The sequence below is a fragment of the Acyrthosiphon pisum genome, chromosome A1 (assembly GCF_005508785.2).
Source record: "Acyrthosiphon pisum isolate AL4f chromosome A1, pea_aphid_22Mar2018_4r6ur, whole genome shotgun sequence".
In the NCBI taxonomy this organism is placed as follows: Eukaryota; Metazoa; Arthropoda; class Insecta; order Hemiptera; family Aphididae; genus Acyrthosiphon; species Acyrthosiphon pisum.
The window spans coordinates 136,146,966-136,170,305 of NC_042494.1; the positions used below are offsets into that span (position 1 = coordinate 136,146,966).

A 23,340-nucleotide genomic window follows, 5' to 3' on the forward strand; every position below is an offset into this window, starting at 1 on the left:
TACAGTATCACTTCTGTAAAACTACGTTCTGTGATTATAATTTCAGGCTTTAAACTGTATGGAATTTAATTTTCTGGAAAATTATGGTTGACATTATCACTTTCTGTATAACTACGTTCTGTGATTATAATTTCAGGTTTTTAACTTTCTGGGATTAAAATTCTGTATACATATTTTATGTTCATTTTATTTTCAATATGAAAACAATTCTGGAACGTTAATTTCCAGTATTTTATTTTCTGTAATTTTTCTTTCTGTCATTTTATTTTCTGTCATTATATTTTTCTGTTAAATTTAATTTATGGATTTACTAACGTTCGGTTCATTTATTTTCGGGAAAATAATGTGTTCCCGAAATATCTAGTTAATAGACACAGGATATTTTGATTTTGGCGTCAATTCGGTTATACAGTCGTGATAGGGAACGGCACCTCTATATTATTACTCTATGCTTTGAATGTACGCGTACCGTGAACTGGTCACACTGTCCGGTCCAGCTGTTTGGGTGGTGCTGATAAAGAGTAACCGTGGAAAACCTTAATAATAATAATAATTTGTGAATTGCAAGTCGACTGTTTAACCTTCACCGTGCGGACGACTGATCGATTTTTCGTCGGTTTGTCACTGGACAGTAAGTAATAACCGACTTCGCTGTTTTTTCTGGTCCACCCAGTCCGTTTTACAGCATCGTTCAAGATGGGAATCGGCGACTATCCTGCCGAATACAACCCAAAAGTCCATGGACCGTACGATCCTGCTCGTTATTACGGCACACCCGACAAACCTTTTGGGCAACTAAAACTGGGAGAGGTAACTATTTTGTTCTCTCGATATTTTAACCTAACTACGCACCCTGGAACCGACGAACACGTTCCGTGTTTCCAGCTGTAAAATGTATTCGTTAGATTTATTTATTTTTTGGACGTTCCATACCGAAGTATGATGGTTCCGTATCTAACAACAATCAAGTTTTGGCCGATCAAAGTTTGACAGTAGTATAGTGGCCCCCAAGTGGTACGTTAAAATACTAACTACCAGCCCAATTGTTTGACCTATGAATAGTTCTAAAAATGTTGAAATTTATCACAGATTACTTTTACTTATGTCCAATATAATGTGTTTTGTATCATTATTCCAAGCTACTAAGTCCAAACCTATGTCGTGTGTTAGTTTATTTGAAAATAAAAATAAAATAGCCAAAAAATAACACCCTTTGTCCTTCATTAAAATTCATACTTAGGTACCTATTTATAACTTTCATACTTTTGACATTTGATACAATTATCAGTTTTAGTGGGAGATTTGTTATAACTTAATTATATAAAAAATTCTATTTAATAAAATATATAGTATGTTTTAAATACTTTTAATAATAGTTAATTCTACATAATTCTACATATCGGTTAAATTGATACTTGTATACAAAAATTATTTTTTTATTTTTTTAATAGAAAATTATTTAGTTACCAGCTAAAATACATTTTAACTACTTCACACTTAAATTTAATAATAATTAATAAATACCTATAGTTTATCACTTTTATTCAATATTTTCATTATGTATTTTTTTCAGGTCACTGAATGGGTGGGACGTCGTAACAAATCTCCAAAAGCAATTGCTGGATTATTTTCCCGCGCATATTGGAGATGGTCACATAAATATGTTCAACCAAAACGTACAACAGTTGCTCCATTGATTCATATTCTTGCAGGTTCCATGTTGTTTTTCTACGCTATTAACTATGGCAAATTTGTTCATCATCGCAACTACAAACACCACTAATAGTTAAATATTAAACAGCAGAATTTATATTATTAGTTAAAGAAACATGATTTAAAACACTTATACAATATAATAAAATACATTGTTTCAAAACAACAGAATATCTTTTTTATGAAGTTAGTTTCATTTTGTAATATGTATAGACATTAAAAAAATTATACTTGAAGAAAACTTAGTATTCATTATTATATTATGTGTATACTTATACAGCTAATTATTATAGCCATAATTTCACACAAAGCCTTTTAGTAGTGCTTTTGAGAAGAATAACAATATTTATTTTAAAGACTTAGGTGAACACTTATTGGAATATAGGTATGTTAAATTTTAAAAGGTTTATAATTTATTCATAAACAACGTTATTATTTTACAAATACAAATAATTTATTGTATGATGATTATTTCATTCATCATAAATGCTCTCTTTCATTATTAATTTTCATCTAAAATCAAATTAAAATTTAACTAATTAACTGTAATATATGCTAGTTTTAGTTCAGCGCCATAATAAAATCCTAGATTAAAATGAAAATCAAAGTATTTTTTAAAATATCACTAGAAACGCCCATTTGATGATTGGATTATGTTTTTATGGTATATGGGACAAAAAAGTAAACACTATTATGTTAAAAGTAATTTAAACCTTATTTCTTACTCATAAAAATATATTTTGCCATTTATAAATTTAATAAATACTTATAAAAAAATTGAATCAACTAACAGACAGTATTATATTTTTAATTTTTATGGCTATTAAAATGTAAAAGAAATCAAAAACTATTTTTTTATTGTTAATTAAATTAATAAAAATACTTTTTGATAGGTAACATTTTTCATGACATAAAATATTGTGTAAAAATATTTTACGTGGGAAACGGAATTGGAGTCGTATCCTATCTCCGCTACGTGAACATGGCTAGATATGAAATTTTTGTGAGCTTCGTGAAAGGAGGGTACAATTTGAGGGGTATGTAACGGGGTGCATAAGGGGGGACTTGCCCCCGGTGGCCAAATTTAAAAATATTTTATAGGTGGCATTCATATACCTAGATTATAGATTTTTTCGTTTTATCGAAATTTATAAATAATTACATCAGTGATTAAAAATTATATAAATGTTTAAGTATATGTTAATAATAATAAAACTTCTGTAACTTATACAGGGATATAAATAAGCTAGATTCTAATAAATAAAATGTGTCTATATAGTCGAGACTTAATTGATGATGATATAATATATTGTAGTTATTGCACAGAATAATTTATTTTGTGGTTATTGTAGTTATAATACTTATCAACTATCAACACTATGGACTTTTAAAAGTTCTCTTTATAGTTTTTTTACTATTTTTGCATAGTTTGTTGTTTTTATTGCATATTTTAATATTTAGCAATATTTAATATCACCATTTGAAAATTGTTGATAATTAACAAATAACAAGTGTTTTTTTTTTTTTTAAATTTTGAATGACTTCGAAAATAGTTAAATTAACTAGGTGGCACCAGATATAAAAAAAAGCCAAAGCCAAACACATAAAATTGGAAGAAATTCCAATCCTCATAAACTATTATATTATTCAAGAAAAATAAGATAGTACTAACCAATATAACATTTTAAAATTGTTATTAAAATATCCACAATTGTATATTCTAAGCTAAGCGATGGATTTTTAGTTTTACAATAAAGTATTGGTGTGGTTTTTTTTTACATTGGCTCCATTTTCTGGTAATAAAATGTATGTAAAAGTGCAATTTGTATTCTGTATACTCTATAGCAATGTTTGGAAGGAACGAGTTCCAAAAGGAACGGATTCCTGGAATGAATTCCTTTTTAAGGAACAGCACGATGAACGAGTTCCTTTTTATAAAAAAAGAACGAGAAAATGAACTAGTCCTTTTTTTCAAGGAAAAATAACAAAATTGTTCGTTCCTTTCTAGTTCCAATAATTTATACAGATAAGTATGTAAATAATTGAAATTAAGATATATTTGTTTTTAAAGTGCTTAATGTATTTTGCTAATTAGTGATCGTTATCGACTATCGACGTTATACAATCGATATACGTTGGCCAACAATTTAATTTTAAAGAAAACCTCAAAATAGAATTATAAAATATGAACGTACTTGTATATTATGTTAGAATTAAAAACTAAAGAAGTATGCATATGAAAAAAAAAACATTAATGATTAAGTAAGAATTTTTATTTTACTTGGAACTAAAAAAGGAACTCGTTCATTTTCCAAAGGAATGAATTCTTTTTTTTTTTAAGGAACAAGGAACGGAACAAATTCCTTTTTTTAAGGAACTTGCCAAACACTGCTCTATAGTCCTATAGATAAAATATTTCATCTAGGTTCTTGGTACTTTATACAGGACAATTTTTAAAACTTATCATTTTTTCTACACATAAAAATCATATTTTTTTGTAGTTGCAGTCATCTTTATTAGTTTCTGTAGTAATAAAATAAAATATAAATATTATATAGATATTTAAGTATAAATTATTTATTTATATTTTATATTATATATAAATGCTAAAAATCTTTTCCCAACACCAATATTTCATCCTAAGATCGATGCGACGGAGTATCTTTATTGTTGATGGTGGGGAGGAGGTGGCCAAAATGTGTGTCAGTGGCGGGATTACGCCTTCTACGGCTATCGGTACAAGTACCGGTACACTAAATCAAGCGCTTAGCCACAAGTGGCAGTTGCCCACTATATGTTCAACATGGCTAGATCAAAGTGTTATTTTGCAGTTTGAGCTGTCAACAAACCATACACAGATGTAAACCGTACACTATTGTTAGTATTCTTATTAAGCATAGCACCTTTGAGTCGCCGATGTAATTATAGGGCAATCACAACATTAACTAAAATTACATTAGACGTTGATATTTTGTTTGTGTTTTGGTTCCATTGATACTACACTACCTAATCTAACCTTAAGTGTTGGACTATGCATAACACACAAAATGTCAATGTCAAACATCGTTCCAGCTGATATCTCTATGATATAAATCAACAAATTTAAAATGCAATTTACTGTATTTAATCCAAATAGTTAAATCTGAAGTATTCTTGTTCAAAGCTATAGACTTATCAAACATTAATGATTTACAGATCCACAAAAATATATATAAAAGAAAACTACAATAAATATTTTACTCTTAGCAATAGAAGAATAATTTAACTATTAATTAATTAATGATATTTTGTCTCTTTAAGAAGTGTGAAATGTGTGTTGAAGATCTTCAAAGTCCAACATTCTTGTTTCTGTACTTAGTGTGTTCTCAGTGTCGTTTAGGGGTTCAAACTGTTCTAAGCTTTTAATGAACTCTTCAGTAGATGTAGGAACTAGATTCAATTCGTTAGTGAAGACCTCATAGACTCCATGACCCATAAAGGAATGTGGTTGAGAGACGTTCGAAGCAGATGATGTGGATGCAATTGGATAATCTAAAAATATTAATTTTTTTTGTACATTAGTAGGTATAAATATATACTCAATAATAATAATAACCTACCAATTATAGGAACATTTGTATGCAAATGATCAGACATTGAGCGTAACCTTTCAGATACTAGTCCATCTACACTTTCTAAAACGGCTTGATTTTCATCGCATAATATTGATTCTTCCATACTAGAGCTAAGTAAGAAATCTACCTTGGATGATTGACTATCAAAAATATTTAAATGGATAGGACTAGAGTGACAATTTAAACTTTGTGGTGTAGAAACTTTGGGTTCAATAGATTTTGTGGAGTCCATAGCCCAAACATTAGATTCTTGCTCCATTTCATAATCATTTTGAATGTCTTTTAAACTGTAAGAGCCTTTTGGTAAGCCAAACAAATGTCCTAATGAATCATCTATGAACTAAAACATTAAAAAAAAAATTAAAACAAAATAATTATACAACAAAAGGATAAGATATTTGATCTATTTTACCATTTGATTATTGTCAATAGAATTAGATTCACAATTTGACACAATTTTAAAAGATTTTGATAAATTTCTTAAATTTATAATTAGTGTATTTAGCTCTTTAGAAAATGCTTGCAGACCTCCACTCTCGAGTGTACTAGATAGTAAATCCCAAACAGATATTGTTCCAGATAATGATTTCATAAGGTTCGTTTTTTTCAGATGTTTCATTATCTAATAACATGCAAAAAAAAATGTATTTAACTGGAATACTGAAATTAGTTTCATATCATTGTTGTACTTGTTTTAAATGAAACTGCAAATTTTTTTTAGACTTAATATAAGCACAATGTAGATTTTTTGCAACTTCTGTCTGAGTATGAGTTTCTTTTTTACTATTAATTATATCAACTGAAATATAATAATATTTTTATAAAACATCTTTACTGTCTACATATATTCAAGGTAGATTACTATTTATTGGTGTTTCGTGGAGGTTTTGGAAAATATCTTGTAACTCTGAATCCACTTGTTTTTCAGCTGTATTCATCTTGTGAGAAGGAAACCTTTCTAAATGTTCTTGCATTCGTTTATGGCCTAAATAAGTTTTACCGCATCCTCCACAAACAAAATCTGATTTAACATTGTATTTTACTTTTTTTCTACCAATAATGTCTGGAAAATATAATATTAATGTTATTAAACTATATATTTAAATACTGAATACAGATACAAATAACACATGACATTGTTTTGTTCATTCAGTGTTTGTAGTATCAGATGTAGTAATATCATACTAGTGTTTTTTCTGACAATAAAGTAAAATATAATCATCTAAACAGATTGTATGGGAAAATTGAAGGGAAAAGTTATCGTACACTTGCTTACTAAAATTTAAAAATTTAAAACTTAACCTGTCATCAGTTGGCCAACAGAAATTAAATTTAGATTCAAACTATACAAAATGGATTGGGAAATATAATGACAGTGATTAGATCCACATGAAAATATATTAATTTCATCTTGCATTTAATTTAAAATAATATTAATTAAAAAAAAAAAAGCTCATCATATGAAAACGGCTGGCAATGAAATTTTGGAATTCATTTTCATACATTTTTAATAAATAAATAAATAAATAATATTGTGTTTTCATTCTAACTAGTAAAATACAAACTGATTACTTAATGTTAAGAAGGAACAAAAATCACATTAAAACATGATGCATTTTTTATATGAGAATAAACCTTATTTAAAAGAATATAAATTGTACATTTTTTGTTTAGTTGGCAAAGTTCAGTTATCATTCTAAAAAGAGATAGTATGAACATTTTCTTAATAGTTAAATGATTTTTTTTAACGAATCTTATACAACCCCTTCACTGATTAAAGCAATTTTTTAAGAAATGAACATACTACTGCCTCTTGAATTTTTTTTAAAACTGATTAAAATGTTTAGGATTAAGTTTCTTTTGTTCTTTTTCTCTATGTAAAACCTTACTCTATTAATTACATAGATTAATGCATTATTTTAAATTAAAATAAAGAAAACAAGTATATACCATTATTGTCAACTATTAAAAATGTGTTCTTTTTGGTGGTTTCCATTGCGTTTTCACCATTTAAAAAGTGTTTTGGAGGTTTACACAAGCGGCCAGACTTTGTAGATGTTAATGGGTACTCTATAATCTATAAAAATATGATATTAAAAATATGTAAATTTATACTACCGTCGCTGAGAGAGCGCTATTGGGCGGCGACCAAAACTTGTCCACATTCCCACCACTAAAACTGCCTAAACGCTGGCCGCCGCCATCGTCGTTGCAACAACTAGGTGGCAAAGTGAGAGAAATTTGGGTACGGAAATGCTGAGCTCGGTCATTTGGATGCGCCAACGAGTAACACTCTTTCAGTGGCTGTAGTATAGTAAATATGATAAAAATAACAAAACATTAAAGGGTATTGAATTACATCTTCTGGTTTGAACTTCTTTGTAGATTCCTCTTGTTTTATTTCAGTCTTAATTAATTCACTTATCAGTTTTCTTGGTCGCCCTCGTTTTGGAACTTTTATTTCAATACAATTTGTTTCTAAATCAGATGGTCTTACCAAACTGAATAACAATTAATACAATTTTTATAATATGCTTTTATTTGTGTACAAAATAAATTATGTATTACTTCAAGTTTAAAGGATGAAATTAAGAAACTGTTTATTCATCTGATATTTAGATCAAAATATAAATGCCAATAGAAATGTACTTACAAACTAATAAGTTATAAGTTAAAATAAAAATGTAATATGTTATTTAAATTTTTTAATAATAATAAGTAACAATTATAGAAAAATCATAAAAATTAATAAAAATATTATATAAATATGAAATGTAGCTATTTTAATTCACTTACTGAACAATTACATTCGTATCAGTCGTTGGGTCATACTTCAATACTTTATTATTATCATTATGCATATCTTCATCTTTTAGAAGTAGTGATACATCATTAACAGATTTTTCTGAATAGTATGTGTTAACATGTGGCCTAAGACAATTCAATAAATATTGTATAAGTAGGTACTTAGTGTAAATACATTTGTTATGCAGTTGATTACTAACTCAGTAGATTGATAGTTCTCTATGGCCGAGTGGTGTATAGTTTTGTCATGAGATAATTTTTTGGTTGACTTCATAGAACTTGTGTGACAAGCTATTGGGGGAACACACTCAGTACTCACTGTTGGAACTGGATGGTGAAAACTAGGAACATAGAAGTTATAAGACATCAGTTCTCCAGAAGTCATTTGGTGTGGTAGTTGTACATTGTTTTCTTCGGTCAGCTCCGGAATCACATTTAATATGTACACAGGATAGTTCTCCAAATTTTGTAAATCCATTTCTAGAACATATTAACACCCGTATATTGGTAATGCAAAACTGATTGTACGTCTGTACTGTGATGTACCTACCACCAAACGAATATTTCTTGTCAGCGGTGAACGAAAATTTTGTTTAAACGTCTTTTATATTCAATCTTAATCTTAAAGTTAAAAATTTGAAATTATGACAAAATTGAAAATAATATATTGATTACATTATAATAATAGGAATTATCATATTTTATCACAGAATAATACCTAGTTATGATCGCTTTTTCGGGGACGGTTTACCGTGAAAATATATTATATTATATTATAATTTATAAAAATATAATAAATATTATAATATTAATACTTTCATGCGGTTTACTTAGAATCGTTTTAGATTTGGGATTTGGGCATAATTTTAATAATTTTATGCCAAAATGAAAACTTGACTTCACTTGTTTTTGCTGCCTACCATAATGCCCCTATGGCCAATCACTAAACGACTTTTTCTGTAATTCTGTTTACAAATTACAAACCACAAATTTATTATCTATGGTCCATAATCCCCGGTTAAAGATAGCGCAGGAACTGATTATAGTCCCTCCCACGATTAAAGATAGTTCTAACCACGGCTATAGATAGACTATCTTTAATCGTGGTTCTAACTATCTTTAATCGTGGTCCCTCCATATCACCATAGAACAATAAATTGATATTACAGCCTTAAAAAGTTATAACATCCAAACAAGACCGTGTTCCATCATCGATGTTCATACATTTTTTCAATTTAACAATGGCCATCATTATTAATTGAATGTTTAAATTTTAAAAGTTGTTTACTTTTCCATTGAGATTTGAGAATATTCGAAGCCTTGAACATCGATCGCCGTCAAGTTGTATTGCGTTATCGACCTGCTCGTTTTTGTTAATAGCCAACACAGGCAGTAACAGCAATTTATAGTGCGTTAGCCGATTCCCAGGTTTGGGAAATCGATCGTTGTTGTTGTTGTTGAACATTATTTGAGTTTACTTTTAATTACTCTATCAAATTTCGTCATCATGGATTTACTTGGGTCGATCATGAAATCAATGGAAAAACCACCAACTGTGGACACCAAAGAAAAACTTAGGCAAAAAAGTAAGCCTTAATTGGGTGTTTATTATTTTTAGTTTACGAAATTTATTCGTGTTTTTTGGCAAAGTGAATAATCCCGTATTATATAGTCATTATGTAAAATGTCTACAAATCTCTAGGAATGTACTTAATATGAGTTTTGCCTGGTCATCATGTACCTATGATGATTCCTAATGTATGGCAGTCAATAAACCAGTATACAATTTACGCTACTTAATAAAGTATTCAATTATTATAACTGAACATATTAAAACTGTCATCCACTTATCGACAGTAACATTCTGTACTCAGTGTATATCTGTTGTTCATACAATATAATACATGATGGATGCAAAATCAAAGTTTGATATTGAGTTAAAAAAAAATCGAGAGAAATTAGCTAAAAATGCTTCATGTTTAACTGACGAGCAATATAATAATATAATCGGACAAATATTAGAATTAAAACGCGGAGTTAAGAAAAAGGAGCCAAGAGACTTTCACCTATTAAAGAGGTAAATTTTTAATTATTTTTTAATCTAACTGCACTTAATGTAATAAGGATTTTAAATTAAAAACAATTGGGTCTTGATGTCTATTTTAATATTACAATTAAATTTGATTTTAGGTTTGATGTAATATTAGTTCAAGACAAATATAAATTGATAGTTCCCACAAAAGACAAAAGTGTTGTCCTGTATTATGTGTCTGATGGAAACATGTATAATTTATTAAAATCTACTCATGTTTCGATTGGGCATGGTGGACGTGATCGGATGATAAAGGAATTAAGTAAAAATTATAAAAATATAAGCCGTAGTGATATTTGCACATTTTTACAAATGTGTGAACCATGCCAGAAAAAACAAAGGAGTATTAAAAAAGCCATATTTGTAAAACCAATTATTTGTACTGAATTCAATTCTAGATGTCAGGTTGATTTGATTGAATTTCAATTTATTGATGGAAAATTTAAGTATATAATGATCTATCAAGACAACCTTACAAAATTTGTAGTACTAAGACCCTTAGAGAATAAACTTATTGAAGAAGTGGCTTCCAACCTTGTCGATATATTTACTTTGTTAGGAGCCCCTTGTATTATTCAATCTGTTCATGGTCGAGATTTTTCTAGTGGTATAGTTAACTGTCTTCGAGGCCTCTGGCCAGAATTAAAAATTGTTCATGGTGAACCTAGCCAGTTCCAAGAAAACGAAGACCGAGTAAAAAAAGACGTCAAGAATATGTTGATTACTTGGATGGAGGATCGAAAAAGTTCTCATTGGAGTGAAGGTCTTCGTTTCATACAGTTAATGAAAAATAAAACTTATAATTTAGGCATAAAAATGTCACCTCATGAAGCATTATTTGGTACTAAAATTAAAGTCGGGTTAAATGAAAATATGTTGTCTGATAATGCTGCACTAAATATAGATAGTGAGGAAGATTTAAAAGAAATTATTCAAAAAAGTAAAGTAATAAATAAAAAACAAAACTTATCAAATTCTGACGCTAGAAATGAAGAAAATATTTCTGTTATTCAGTTAAACAACAAAAATGTAAATGATTCATGTAAGATTGTAAAAAAAAATCTTAAAAGCCAAGCAAAGAAAGTTAAAAAAAATTCAGATAAAAATATTTTACCAGTCGAAATTGGATCAGTACAACTTCCAGTTCTGAAAAATAACATAAACCATGGGGATTTATTAAATATATTGCCAGTTATAGAGATGGTATTTCAAAAAGTCATACCTTATAAAGATTATTAAAAACACCATAATTTTAAAACTTTTTTTTTTTCAGTTAACGACTGATGGCTTTTATAAGGCTGGAACTCAAGATGGAATCTTAACGCAGCCTTATGCCAGATGTGTATTAAATATATGTCAAAAAATGCTTATACAGATTAATGAGACGGTGGAAAAGGATGTGGCATTAGGAATTTTGTCAAATGAACAATCAATAATTACTGAGCAATCACTTCCCAATGGAAATGCTAGAATTAAAAGTGTGTTTGCATGAAAAACAAAATACTGTGAAATTTATACATTTGTAAATAAATGTACATTTCACAGATCATTTGCATATGATATTTATATATAGACAGACTGATAAATACTACATAAATTATTGTACAAATATATTCATAGTTAATAACGGTTACAATTTATAGGTGCTTGCATAAAGTTAAATTAAAAAAAATAAAACTGAATAAATAATTAATAATATTTTACAAAAACTTATAATATTCAATTTTAAAATATGTTTTATTTTCCCTAAAATTGTCGGGTTTCATGCATTACGCATATAACCTAACTTATTCACTTTGCTGGTAGGCGGTAGCATAACTATAGATTTTATCCCTGACTGATTTTTTATTTTTATTTTTTGTTTTAGAAGCCCAAGAAGTGTATGTCAAACAACAGAATAAGGAAAAAGCAAGAATGATACAGTTCCGTAATGAAGTAACACTAATTATTATTTATACATTTTTATGATAAGGAATTGTATGCTTTTCATTGTTTAATGTTATAAATTTAAAATTTAAATTATCTAAAAAGACTATAAATAATCCTGAGAATGTTTCTTCATTAATTTTCTCTATTCATTAAATTAAAATATAAATATAATTTAATTAATATGGTATTTTATTTTAGACAGAGAAAAAAGTGACATCATTTGTTCAAGATGATCATCAGACTCGTTTGAAATTCCCTACTTTGAATAAAGTGTTACGCAACATTGTGTGAGTACATTAATTATTTTAATCATTATTTATTGGAAACTGTAAGAATATATATTTTTAAATAGACATGAAATTGCTGAGGATGCTGGAATGTTAGCTTATTCTTTTGGAGAAGAAGAAGTAGATCGTTATATTATGATATTCAAGAAAGACTCTCCGCCTTCTGAGGATGAATTAAATGCACTCCGAAATGGCCAAGAATGGAATGATGATATTGCTAAAAGATTATCGGAACAGGTTTGTATTATATTATTAAGCTACAAACGTTCCACAATCGACCTCCAATAATAACCCATTTATAAAAGATCTCGTAGTTGTTCCATTCCTGGAAATATCATCCATAGGTCTAAACCGAAAATAATGTTTTGACCATGACTAAATGAACAGGCATGTTAGCTAAAATTTCATTTTTTCGCTATTGTCGCGCTTGTTCCCCAGACATGGAAAGAATAATAATATGTAATGGATAATGTAGGTTATTATTATAGCGTACAATATTTTAGCATTATTCCAAGTCTGGAGAACATTTTATCACAATTTTATGCGCAGAGCTGACATGCCTGTTTATTTAGTCATGGCTTGAGATCATCTTAATCCTGCTCCCCCGTTTATTAGGTTCAATACTGGTAAAATAAAAAAAATAGGTGTGTCAATTGTGACTCTTTTATGGATGACTGCTTATATCAAAGTTTAATTTGTATAGACTTATAATTTGTAGACTTTAGTTTACTGGGTTTAGAATATTGATCAACATTTGTAGCCAGGGGCGGATCCAGAGTTTGGAAATTGTGGGTCAGGACATTTCAAGGAGCCACTTATTAAAGCAAGTTAGAAATCTATACTCGTGTTCTAGATATATAAAATAAAAAAAATTAATTTATACTGTATGTGTGTTTTTTTGAGGGTCCGAGTGTCACTCTACCCTAGGGCCGAGATCTGAAAAGAGGCCAATTTGATCAGCAAATATTAATTGTGGGTCAGCTGACCTTCTGAACCCTCCCTAGATCCGCCCCTGTTTGTAGCTATAATATTGCATTAATATTTGCCTACTTTATATTGAAAAATAAATGAAAATGTAAAACTAACACAGTCTGGATAAGAATTGTTGTTTATTAGCCTGGATGTTATTTAGTAGGTTTTTAACTGTGGGATGGGTTTGGTTAGAACACGTGTAATTTGGTGAGCATTTTATGCTTGACTTCAGAACACGTTTGTGACTGAAGCTATCCACCGCACCACACCAGGCCACATTAGAATTTTTTGTAAAAGGGGTACCTTTTTGTACACAAGCTTTTTAGTAATTAAAAAATTTTACTTGTTTACGGCATTTTTAAATAGACCTTTGTATGAATGGTAGGATGAACTTCATTTCTACAATCCTTAAGTTTATTTAAATATAATATAATATAATGGCCTAGTACATTTTTATTATAATATTTCTACAGTATTTGTTTTAAATTTTAGTCTGTATTATATAAGTTCATGTTAAAAATTAGCGTTTTGATAATCAATAAAATATACTTGTTAATATACCTGTTTTTATAATTGATTAGAGGGAACAAGTTAAAATTGAAGAAATGTTAGATGAAGAAAAACGAATGATGCTAAAGCGAACTAACCAAGATAAGCCTAAATATAATTACAAAGAAAAATTCCAACACCTTGTTGGTTTAGAAGCAGCTGAACAAGCAGCACGGAAGACAGAAACTAATAAATCTTATGGATTTGGTAAGTTTAAAATATTTTTTAATCCTGAACACAGCAAGTATTTTAGCTTTAAATTTAGCAATCATAATATATTTTATAATACAAATTAATTTTCAGTTCCAAGTGAAAATAAAAAGGATCAAAGGTCAATCGAGCAAACACTAGCAGACATACGCGAAAAAAAAAGATTGAAAATAGAAAATGACAACTCTCAAAGTCAGTCTTTAAAAACAGACTAATTTTATTTTGCTATAGTCTACATTTCTATATATATTGAAGGTTTATTAAATCAGGCAAAATAGGAATACAGCACATACAAATTGGTTAAATAAAACAAATATAAAACAATAAAGTGCAAAAATAAATTTCTCACATTTAAATGTATTCTAACAAATTTTTCAAAATTATATAGGTACTCATTTTATTTTAAATTAATCATGTAAAGCAATACTCAATATATTTTTGATATTTATTTGACTAAACCAGTTGTTAACTTGTAAATCTAGTAATAAATGTAGAAGTATTTAAAAATAGTTTCTATATTATGTGTAATTTGTATGATTTAACATTATTTTGATTTTTGTTATTGATTTAACTATATAAGTTAAGAATCACATTTTAAAATAAATTGTGTTATTAGTTACCATGTATGAGTAAAGACATCAAAAGTTATTTCTATAATAACAGTTATCAACCCTGTTTGACCTCATGAATGTACAAACTTTAATTTATAATAATTAATAAGATTGTATCAAAGTCAAATGATACATTTTTGGTTTTCTAGATTCTGGTGCTTAGTTTGCAGTCAAGATGGATTATGAATATTTTATTTTAATTTGTATGAGTTTTCTATAACTGCTTAGTTTACTTTAGATTTTTTGTCATTATCTAGATATGTGAAATATGTTTCTTTAATTTCTTTAGGTCATATTTAGATTCCGTTGAGACTGTTGAGAGATCTGAAATTAGATTAATGCTGTGTATTTTCTTCAATTAATAGTATTTAATCTTCCAATTCACAATACACCATGACCTGAGTGTGTACAATTTAATGATTATACAGAGAAGTAAAGTTAGTAATTGTTGATCGAAAACCTTGAAAGTTTAACGTTGTGTATGAGTCGTTTTTAATTTCATATGGGAATACAAAAATTCAAAAGCACAATTTTTTTTAAGGGCATTTGAAAATTTTATTTTAATTCATTTGCATATTTAAACTAAATGTTCTCACGGAATGATTTTAGTTATTTAAGAGAACTTCAAACTTTTTATTATCGCGTACATGATTTATTATACACATTAAAATTTTCAAAATATTTATAATAATTTTAAGCTTTTTATACCATGAACCTTATTGGCACTGTTAAAGAATAAAATATGGTATGCAGCATTGACTTATAACTTATACATCTGTTATTACACATACGACATACCTAATATTAATAAAAAAATACTCAATAGGTTATATAGGCGCACGTAGGGGGATACTTGGGGGTGCTTAGCACCCCCAATTTATTTCAGTATTTCACCAATCATTTATAAATTATTGTGGTTTAGTGGTTCGGAATTGTTTTTTCCATACCAAATAATGACAGCAGTTTACGAATTCACGATTAAAACAGTAATGTGTGAATGCACGTTTCAGTGTTTCAGCTTTTGTCAATATGCTGCATTCATATTATTATAGAAAATTATATTATCTTACGGATTACGGTTGGGTACGAAATCTTCTATTTATAACTTTTTTCTCAAAAACATGGCTTACAGCCTTTGAACCTTACAGGAAAAACTCTCATCCTTCATGGAGTGATCCAATTTCGATATATTTTTTTTTTTTTTGAAAGAGAAACGCTTTTTTAAGGCACATTGAATTTGGATTTTCAAAATTCTAATTTTTAACCATATAATACGATTTTGATTATGATTGTTCTAAGCAACGAAATCAAAAATCGAAGTGCAATGCGCCCTGTAGAAAATTATCCTCTTTCTAACGAAAAAATGTATTCAATTTATCAAATCAGACCACTCTACGATGGCTGATGAGTGAGTTTTTCCTATTAAGCAGTAAAGCGTCTCTTAAGCGAAAAATCACGAATTTTATTTTTGGTTGGCGGTGACGTTGACATGTGTACACATGCAGCGCGTGCGTGGATGGCCCGATACCCGCATACAATCACACACTAATCATCATTGACGCCTAACCCAAATACCATTGGCGACGGCAGCGAAATTGCATAATGCCTAAATATTGCCCCTTATTGGCCTTATTAAAGACACACGCATGACGTATTGTCTCCGTCTTACAAACGCGAAACATACCGTACAACTAATATATAAATACAAAATATCAATATAATACTGAATGAATAGTAATAGAATATAGTAAAATTGTTATTATTTATACTTAAATTATAAAATATCCTTAGGAATAGAGGCTGACACACTAGACACATTTTCACCATGCAGAACCGTATTTTCTTTAGATAATATACAAATATACTATAGTAGTATGATCTAAGGTTTTTTCTATGCAATTATAATTATTATCAATCATCAATGTACTCAAATTTAACAAGTCCATTAGTCATTACATGGTCAAATACTCAAATAATCTACTCGAAAGCTAAACAGGCAATACAGCAGAACGAGTAACGAGTTCCCCGGTTTTTTTTTCTAATGGGCTAGTGTCTTCGGTCTTTTGTCGTTGTCTTTTGAGTACATAATCATTAATCACTAATCAGGGTCATAGATTCCTTGATTGTCTGGTCTGGGCACAGAACAATGTGGGCGTATTATTCAGATTTCCGGCGGGTTTTTAGATTTCGTCGTGAATGTCAAGGAGATCGTATCGTAGTTTGAAGTCTATCCTCCCCGGCGCCTGAATCTTGTTTATAAAAACCTAACCTACAAAATCAAAACTCTACTATCTTTCTGAGTGTTGGTGTTCTGTTGAAATGTTCTTCTAGTTTTCGCGTCTGGTTCAGTAACTCTTTTCCGTCAAAATGGTAAGTTTTTCAATTTTTATCCATCTTAATCCAAGCAACCGTCTGTCCAACGACTAAAACGTTTGCAATAATAATTTTTAATTAAATTTTTTGTATAATTTATTACATATATTTTTCATCTAACGTCGTCTGATTAAAACTCTGTCGTATTCGATTTTTGGAACAATTTATATTCGTCCGTCAGTCTGAATCAGACGACGCTGAACTAATTCCGTTACATTATTAACAATGATTATTCGTTGCAATCCCGATTTCGACGATTGTTCGATATTGAAAGATGTTAACGTCCGGACGACGAACCGCAATCGCTTTTCGTTTGTGTAGACTAGACGGCTTGTTTGGTTACTTTAAATACAATATATTGAAAATAGTCTAGGTACCTATGTATTTTATACATTGTAAACTGTTTGTAGGCCAGAGGTCCGAAGAAACATTTGAAGCGTTTAAACGCACCCAAAGCATGGATGTTAGACAAATTGGGAGGTGTCTTCGCCCCTCGTCCAAGCACCGGTCCACACAAACTCCGTGAATCACTGCCGTTATTGATTTTCTTGCGTAATCGTTTGAAGTATGCACTTACTGGTGCCGAAGTCACCAAGATTGTCATGCAAAGATTAATCAAGGTTGATGGCAAAGTCCGTACCGACCCTAATTATCCAGCTGGTTTCATGGGTATGTAACTCGTTCTATATTATATACAATCTAAAATAGCTATATTCCAATGTATTTAATCTGTACTACCCATTTAACAAATTTTCTCCAAAGGCCAAAAGTGTGTAACATAATGTTGGGATGATCCCAGGTTGATACTACATTGATTTCTGATTAATTTGGGTGGAATTTTTTTTAACATTAATATGATTTTGTGCTGGATACACATTTTTTGTTAAGTTTTTATTGTCATGGTTACTTATTAACAAAAATATATATATGACTCATTGATTTTCCTTGTATTTACCTAGAAGAAAAATATTGAGTAGCGTGCTTGGTTTTTTGTTTTATCGGTTTATTGTTTTCAAGGTATTTGCAAGTTTCTACCTACATTTTTTAAATGTCAATTCTGTAAGTCAAATTAGTAATCTAGGGATTTACTCTATATTTTTTTATTTGATCTTTTTTGTTAATATGTATTATTATTTACCTATTTATTTACCCTCCAATTTACTTTTCTTAATTTTGAATATAGTTAGTAGTCAATTTCATTCTTTAAAGTATTAACTTCACTAAAAAAAAAATAAGGATTATATTTCACTTGCTCTATTTAATCCAATTAAGTAGATAGGTACTATAAGGTATTAAAAAAAAAAAAAAAATGGAATTTAAGAAATAAACATACCTTAGTTGTTATTTTAAAATTAGTTACTTTAAATTGTTGTCCCCTTATAATTCATAGTTATTTATATAATATAAAACCTTTAAGTCATTGTGTATTTCATACTTTTGGAAAATAACCATTTTAAAGTTAGGTTTGAATGTTAATATTTTACTCGATATTTTATAACTTATGTACCTACACTTGCCAAAAATCAGAGTCTTGCATACATACAACATAGAAAATACACGTTCAGCATTCTTGCATTTTAACTTTAATATTAGTGACTTATTTTAAAATTTAAGGTGAAAGTTTTAACTATGCAATATGGCATATTGTCATACTCTTCTATTGATATTCCAAACTTTAAGGTAATTGTAAACTTGTAAATATTTTAAAATAATAATCTTTTACCTTCATAGTTTTAACCAGTGGTCGGGAGTAGTGCGCTAATTGTAGCGATGCTACAGTAGCACGCTACTTTAGCTGTAGCGATTAACATAGCGTTGCTACAATATATTATATTATTATCTAATGTAGAGAAATACTATAGCGGGCTAGAAATTTACGGTTAATGTAGCGAAAATATACATTATTTTATCGCTACTTCTAACCTATTTCATGATTATTAAAATATTATGATGTACGTATGTTTATTTATTTATTGAAGATGAGTGTACTTATGAATTTTTCGGGTTTAACCCGTACCGCACTAATTAGTAATCATAGTTTATAGATAAGACTATAATCATAAGAGTATTATTACAATGGTATATTTTATATTAATGAATACAGAACCATAAATAATAATTAATATATTAGTATTTTATCATCACTATTTTTTTTTCGGCATTCAGCGTTTTCTCTATTTCTTTTAAATATTTAATTTTATATGTAAAAAAACAGTATTTTAGATTCTATGTATCATTAAATTCAGATTTAACACTTCCATCACAATGACCTACACAACGACAAGGTCCACTTACACTATACAGCTGAGCGTAAGATGTTTTAGACCCATGCTTGACATCAACTTTTTTTTTAAATGTTTAGCAGATCAAAGTTCTTTGTAATCACTAATCCTCTTGCTGTATGAAATCCTTTCTCCCAGTGACCGAATGTCTAATCAGTACAAGCTACTAATTGGCAATTTTCAATAAAACAGTTATCTGTTTTCAGTTTTGTTTAAAAACACATGAGATACATTGAATAAACCTGCCTTCCGAAATTACAAGAAAATAATGGTAGGCATTAACAAATAATGACAAAGTACTCAAGTGAATATCTAAATAAAACAAAAAAATTTTTTTAAAAAATGTAGCGAAAAAGTAACTCACTACATTTAAAAAGAGTAGCTTTAGCGGTAGCGAGCTACTTTTTGGGGGGAGTAGCAGTTGTGTTAGAATGTAACAAAGAAACAGTAGCATCCCGACCACTGGTTCTAACTTACTTTAAAATTACTATATAATTAAAAGCTTATGAAATGCCCTAGATATTATTATTCTTACCTTTAGGTTTGATAGTTTGTAAATTAAAATATTGTATTATACTAATAAATTAACAACACTGCTAAACCCAATTTTTTTTATTTTGTATGTTTGTAAGATGACAACACAAGGATGGGGGTTTTGCTTTCTCTAAAATCAGGCATTATGATAGTAGTTAGTTTTAATTTGATTAAAGTATTTTACAATACACATTTTTAACCAAACGTATAAAGAATTGAATAAAATATTAGGTAAATAAAATTTAATTTTAGGTAATCATTTAATTTAGTTTTTATATTTTTACAGATGTTATATCTATCCAAAAGACCAGTGAGCACTTTAGATTGATCTATGATGTGAAAGGTCGTTTCACTATTCACAGAATTACTCCTGAAGAAGCAAAAGTAATTAAAAAACAAGTTATAAGTATAATTAATTGATTCATTATTAATTTTCTTATTTTATTGTAGTACAAGCTGTGCAAAGTAAAGAAAGTACAGACTGGACCCAAAGGTGTGCCATTTTTAACTACTCATGATGGCCGTACTATCCGCTACCCTGACCCCAACATCAAGGTTAATGATACTATTAGATACGATATTGCAACATCTAAAATTTTGGATCATATCCGTTTTGAAACTGGTGAGTTTAATGTTAATTTTTTACTTAAAAGAAATGTGTGTTGGTAATTGACATAACCATTTATATTTTTAAACTTTAGGAAACTTGTGCATGATTACTGGAGGTCGCAATTTGGGGCGTGTTGGTATTGTTATCAACAGAGAAAGACATCCAGGATCTTTTGATATTGTTCACATTAAGGATGCAAATGAACATATTTTTGCTACCCGGTAAGTTCATTCTTTATTTTTTTCAAAAAACTTCAGTGTCAATATGATGTTTTTATATATTATTATCTCTTATTTTAATTTTATTATTAGTGTTTTTTGACGTTTTTATTGTATTATGTGATATGTGTGGTAATCTTGTTGGTACACATGGTTGCTGTGTATTTACTATTTTCGTATATCGTCGATCGGCGAGCAATACGTCGTATCTCACAAAAAATTGATTTTGCGATTTATACATCAAAAAAAGCGGGGAAAAATAACACATGTTCTGATAAAACAACATCTTATCATTATTTAATTTCAAAGAGCTTAGAGACTAAATGGTAATATGGTAAAATAGATGGCTATCAGCTAAACTTGATTTTATAAACACGTTTTAGTCTCTCCTGAAAATTTTACTTTTTTGAGATACGACATATTGCTCGCCGATCGTCGATATATCATAAGCAATGATCCTCATTTGCGAGGTTAGGCCTTTATCTCTATTAACACTATTAAGATAGAAGATAGTAGCAACAATAACTAGAAAAAATTAAGTTTTTTTATAAAATTATAAATTCTTAACCTCGTTAACTATTACCTTAATTTCAGAAAATAAATGTTAATTGGTACATATTATTTTCATGTTTACTTTCACTATTAGTAACCTTTTTGAGAATGATTTCCACTTTAAAAGTGACTGATCTTAAATATCTTTATGTAATAAAGATAAAATTGAATGTGCATTAAACTGATGATATTCACTAAACTGTGTTTCAATTAAAAGTAACCTTTGACAGTAATGAGTGTGGCTAACACACTGAGTGCTACACTCTCTCGACTAACACTTTCTTGATCGAACAATCATCTAACTTGCATTGTTCTATGGCTAATTCGAAGCAATTTTTTGGTTGTAGCCGATTGTTTTGTAGTAAATGAAAGCTGACAATAAAACAGATTATGGTTAGACTGAAATCTGATTTAAATAGGTCGCAGCCTTAGGTTACTATTATTTCAGATATTTTCAGTTAATTTTAAGAGGAAGCTACATTGTAATTTGTTGTCTCCATCTTACAAGCACTTAACAAAGGAAATTTACGATCAGATCACGTTTAACTCTATTATTTTGAGAATTAGAGTGAATATTATGAAACTTGTTGGTAAGAAAATTATCTGTGTTTGTATGTTGGTTTCTTACAACATACATTTTTTAGGAGGTTATGTGGTACATAATAATTATAGCGTATATTTAAAATCCTCATAATTAACTTAAAATAATCCTACATACAAATACAGATAATGTTCACACCATACATTTTCATAATACGATATAAACTCTTAATTTTTAAACTAACAGAGCTGAACGTGATATGCTATTCCTAAATTTGGTTTGTTACGCACTTGTAAGACGGAGACAGCAAATATCTGTGTAGCATCCTCTTGAATGCGTGCTTTGAGACCTGTTCATATATGACATGTAGTGTCTAGCCTTTAACATTTTTAATCTATAGCTTTATTCTATTGATTAAAAAACTAATACATTTTTTATTTTATAGGATGAACAATGTTTTTATTATTGGAAAAGGTCAAAAGAACTACATTTCTCTACCAAGAAGTAAGGGAGTTAAATTGACTATTTCTGAAGAACGTGACAAGCGTTTGGCTGCCAAAACCAAGTCTAGCAGACGTTAAGAGTTTGTTTTTGCATTTTCATGTGATTTGAATAAATGACTTATAAAATACAATTATGTTTTGGTTGTATTCCAAATGTTTTATCCTAAATTATTCTTTATGACTTACGTTTCTAATGGTATATACTTTATAGTATAATGCAGGGCTTAAAACCGTTTCCAAAATTATAGGTAATCGGCTCCAGTAGGAGCCGATATTTTTTTAAGAACCGGTTACCAGTTACCTTACACCACAGTAAAAAATTGATTACCAGTTACCGATTTTTAACGGTTTCCAAAATATTTAAATAACCGCTTACCAATTTTAAGCGGTTTAAATACCGCTTTTCACATCACATTTTTTCGTTTTTGTTATTAACTATGAATTATTTATAATGATGTGTTTACACTTTTCATTAAATTAGTGCCTTCGATAATTCAGCGCTGCTGTAACGCTTGGTCAGCAAAACTACGCTGCTTGTGATAGATAGCGTTTTTTAATTCATCACAACCTAGCAAACCAAACAGCGGTTCCATCATGTTAGAAACATACTGGTTAGATGCATCATAGAATTACTGATAACACTTTATTGATTTTGTTTGTAATCGAATAAACGAATCAATGAATAGCAAATAATAATAATAATAGCAGGTAATAGACAATAGTGTAATACTACGATAAGTAGTTAATAAATACTAAATCATATGATATATACTAAATACTTGTATATATATATATATATTATATACAATGAGTACTTTGTAGGTCATAAAATATAACCATGTGTCCATGTAGGCTGCATTACGGGAAACGGCCATAGGGAATTTCAGTAATATTAAGTAATCAGTACAGAATACAGATATAAATATATAATTTTTAATTTAAAAT

General features: G+C 29.0%; 4 protein-coding genes across 6 annotated transcripts; 3 read left to right on the forward strand and 1 right to left on the reverse strand.

Annotated features, from left to right (window-relative positions):
• Positions 1–556: 556 nt before the first annotated feature.
• LOC100145833 (mitochondrial ATP synthase F chain-like) lies at positions 557–2,044 on the forward strand. Its single transcript, NM_001126211.2, is given in 2 exon segments — positions 557–810; positions 1,574–2,044. Coding segments are annotated over 2 exon segments (324 nt in total). The 5' UTR covers positions 557–696; the 3' UTR covers positions 1,784–2,044.
• A 2,770-nt stretch (positions 2,045–4,814) lies between these two features.
• LOC100159413 lies at positions 4,815–9,000 on the reverse strand. Of its 2 annotated transcripts, XM_029488406.1 has the most exons (12): positions 8,851–9,000; positions 8,683–8,753; positions 8,536–8,612; positions 8,333–8,473; positions 8,124–8,258; positions 7,687–7,828; positions 7,278–7,404; positions 6,190–6,390; positions 6,017–6,126; positions 5,740–5,949; positions 5,313–5,667; positions 4,815–5,244 (listed from the first exon to the last, which is right to left on the reverse strand). In XM_029488406.1, exons 4-12 carry the CDS (start codon positions 8,404–8,406, stop codon positions 5,009–5,011), a joined length of 1,590 nt encoding a protein of 529 aa, XP_029344266.1. In that variant the 5' UTR covers positions 8,407–8,473; positions 8,536–8,612; positions 8,683–8,753; positions 8,851–9,000; the 3' UTR covers positions 4,815–5,008. The 2 variants fall into 2 exon arrangements, with proteins under 2 accessions (XP_029344266.1, XP_008188767.1); XM_008190545.3 differs by having other exon boundaries at positions 8,333–8,612.
• Positions 9,001–9,206: 206 nt separating this feature from the next.
• Positions 9,207–14,795, forward strand: LOC100167595 (sperm-associated antigen 7). Of its 2 annotated transcripts, XM_029488405.1 has the most exons (9): positions 9,207–9,718; positions 9,835–10,209; positions 10,323–11,427; positions 11,498–11,702; positions 12,092–12,159; positions 12,352–12,440; positions 12,506–12,677; positions 13,994–14,168; positions 14,265–14,795. In XM_029488405.1, exons 2-9 carry the CDS (start codon positions 10,037–10,039, stop codon positions 14,384–14,386), a joined length of 2,109 nt encoding a protein of 702 aa, XP_029344265.1. In that variant the 5' UTR covers positions 9,207–9,718; positions 9,835–10,036; the 3' UTR covers positions 14,387–14,795. The 2 variants fall into 2 exon arrangements, with proteins under 2 accessions (XP_029344265.1, XP_016664430.1); XM_016808941.2 differs by lacking the exons at positions 9,835–10,209; positions 10,323–11,427; positions 11,498–11,702 and having other exon boundaries at positions 9,247–9,718.
• A 2,208-nt stretch (positions 14,796–17,003) lies between these two features.
• Positions 17,004–22,526, forward strand: LOC100158660 (40S ribosomal protein S4). Its single transcript, XM_001949750.5, has 6 exons — positions 17,004–17,152; positions 17,566–17,824; positions 20,258–20,355; positions 20,422–20,593; positions 20,673–20,802; positions 22,338–22,526. Exons 1-6 carry the CDS (start codon positions 17,150–17,152, stop codon positions 22,471–22,473), a joined length of 798 nt encoding a protein of 265 aa, XP_001949785.1. The 5' UTR covers positions 17,004–17,149; the 3' UTR covers positions 22,474–22,526.
• The last annotated feature ends 814 nt before the right edge of the window (positions 22,527–23,340 follow it).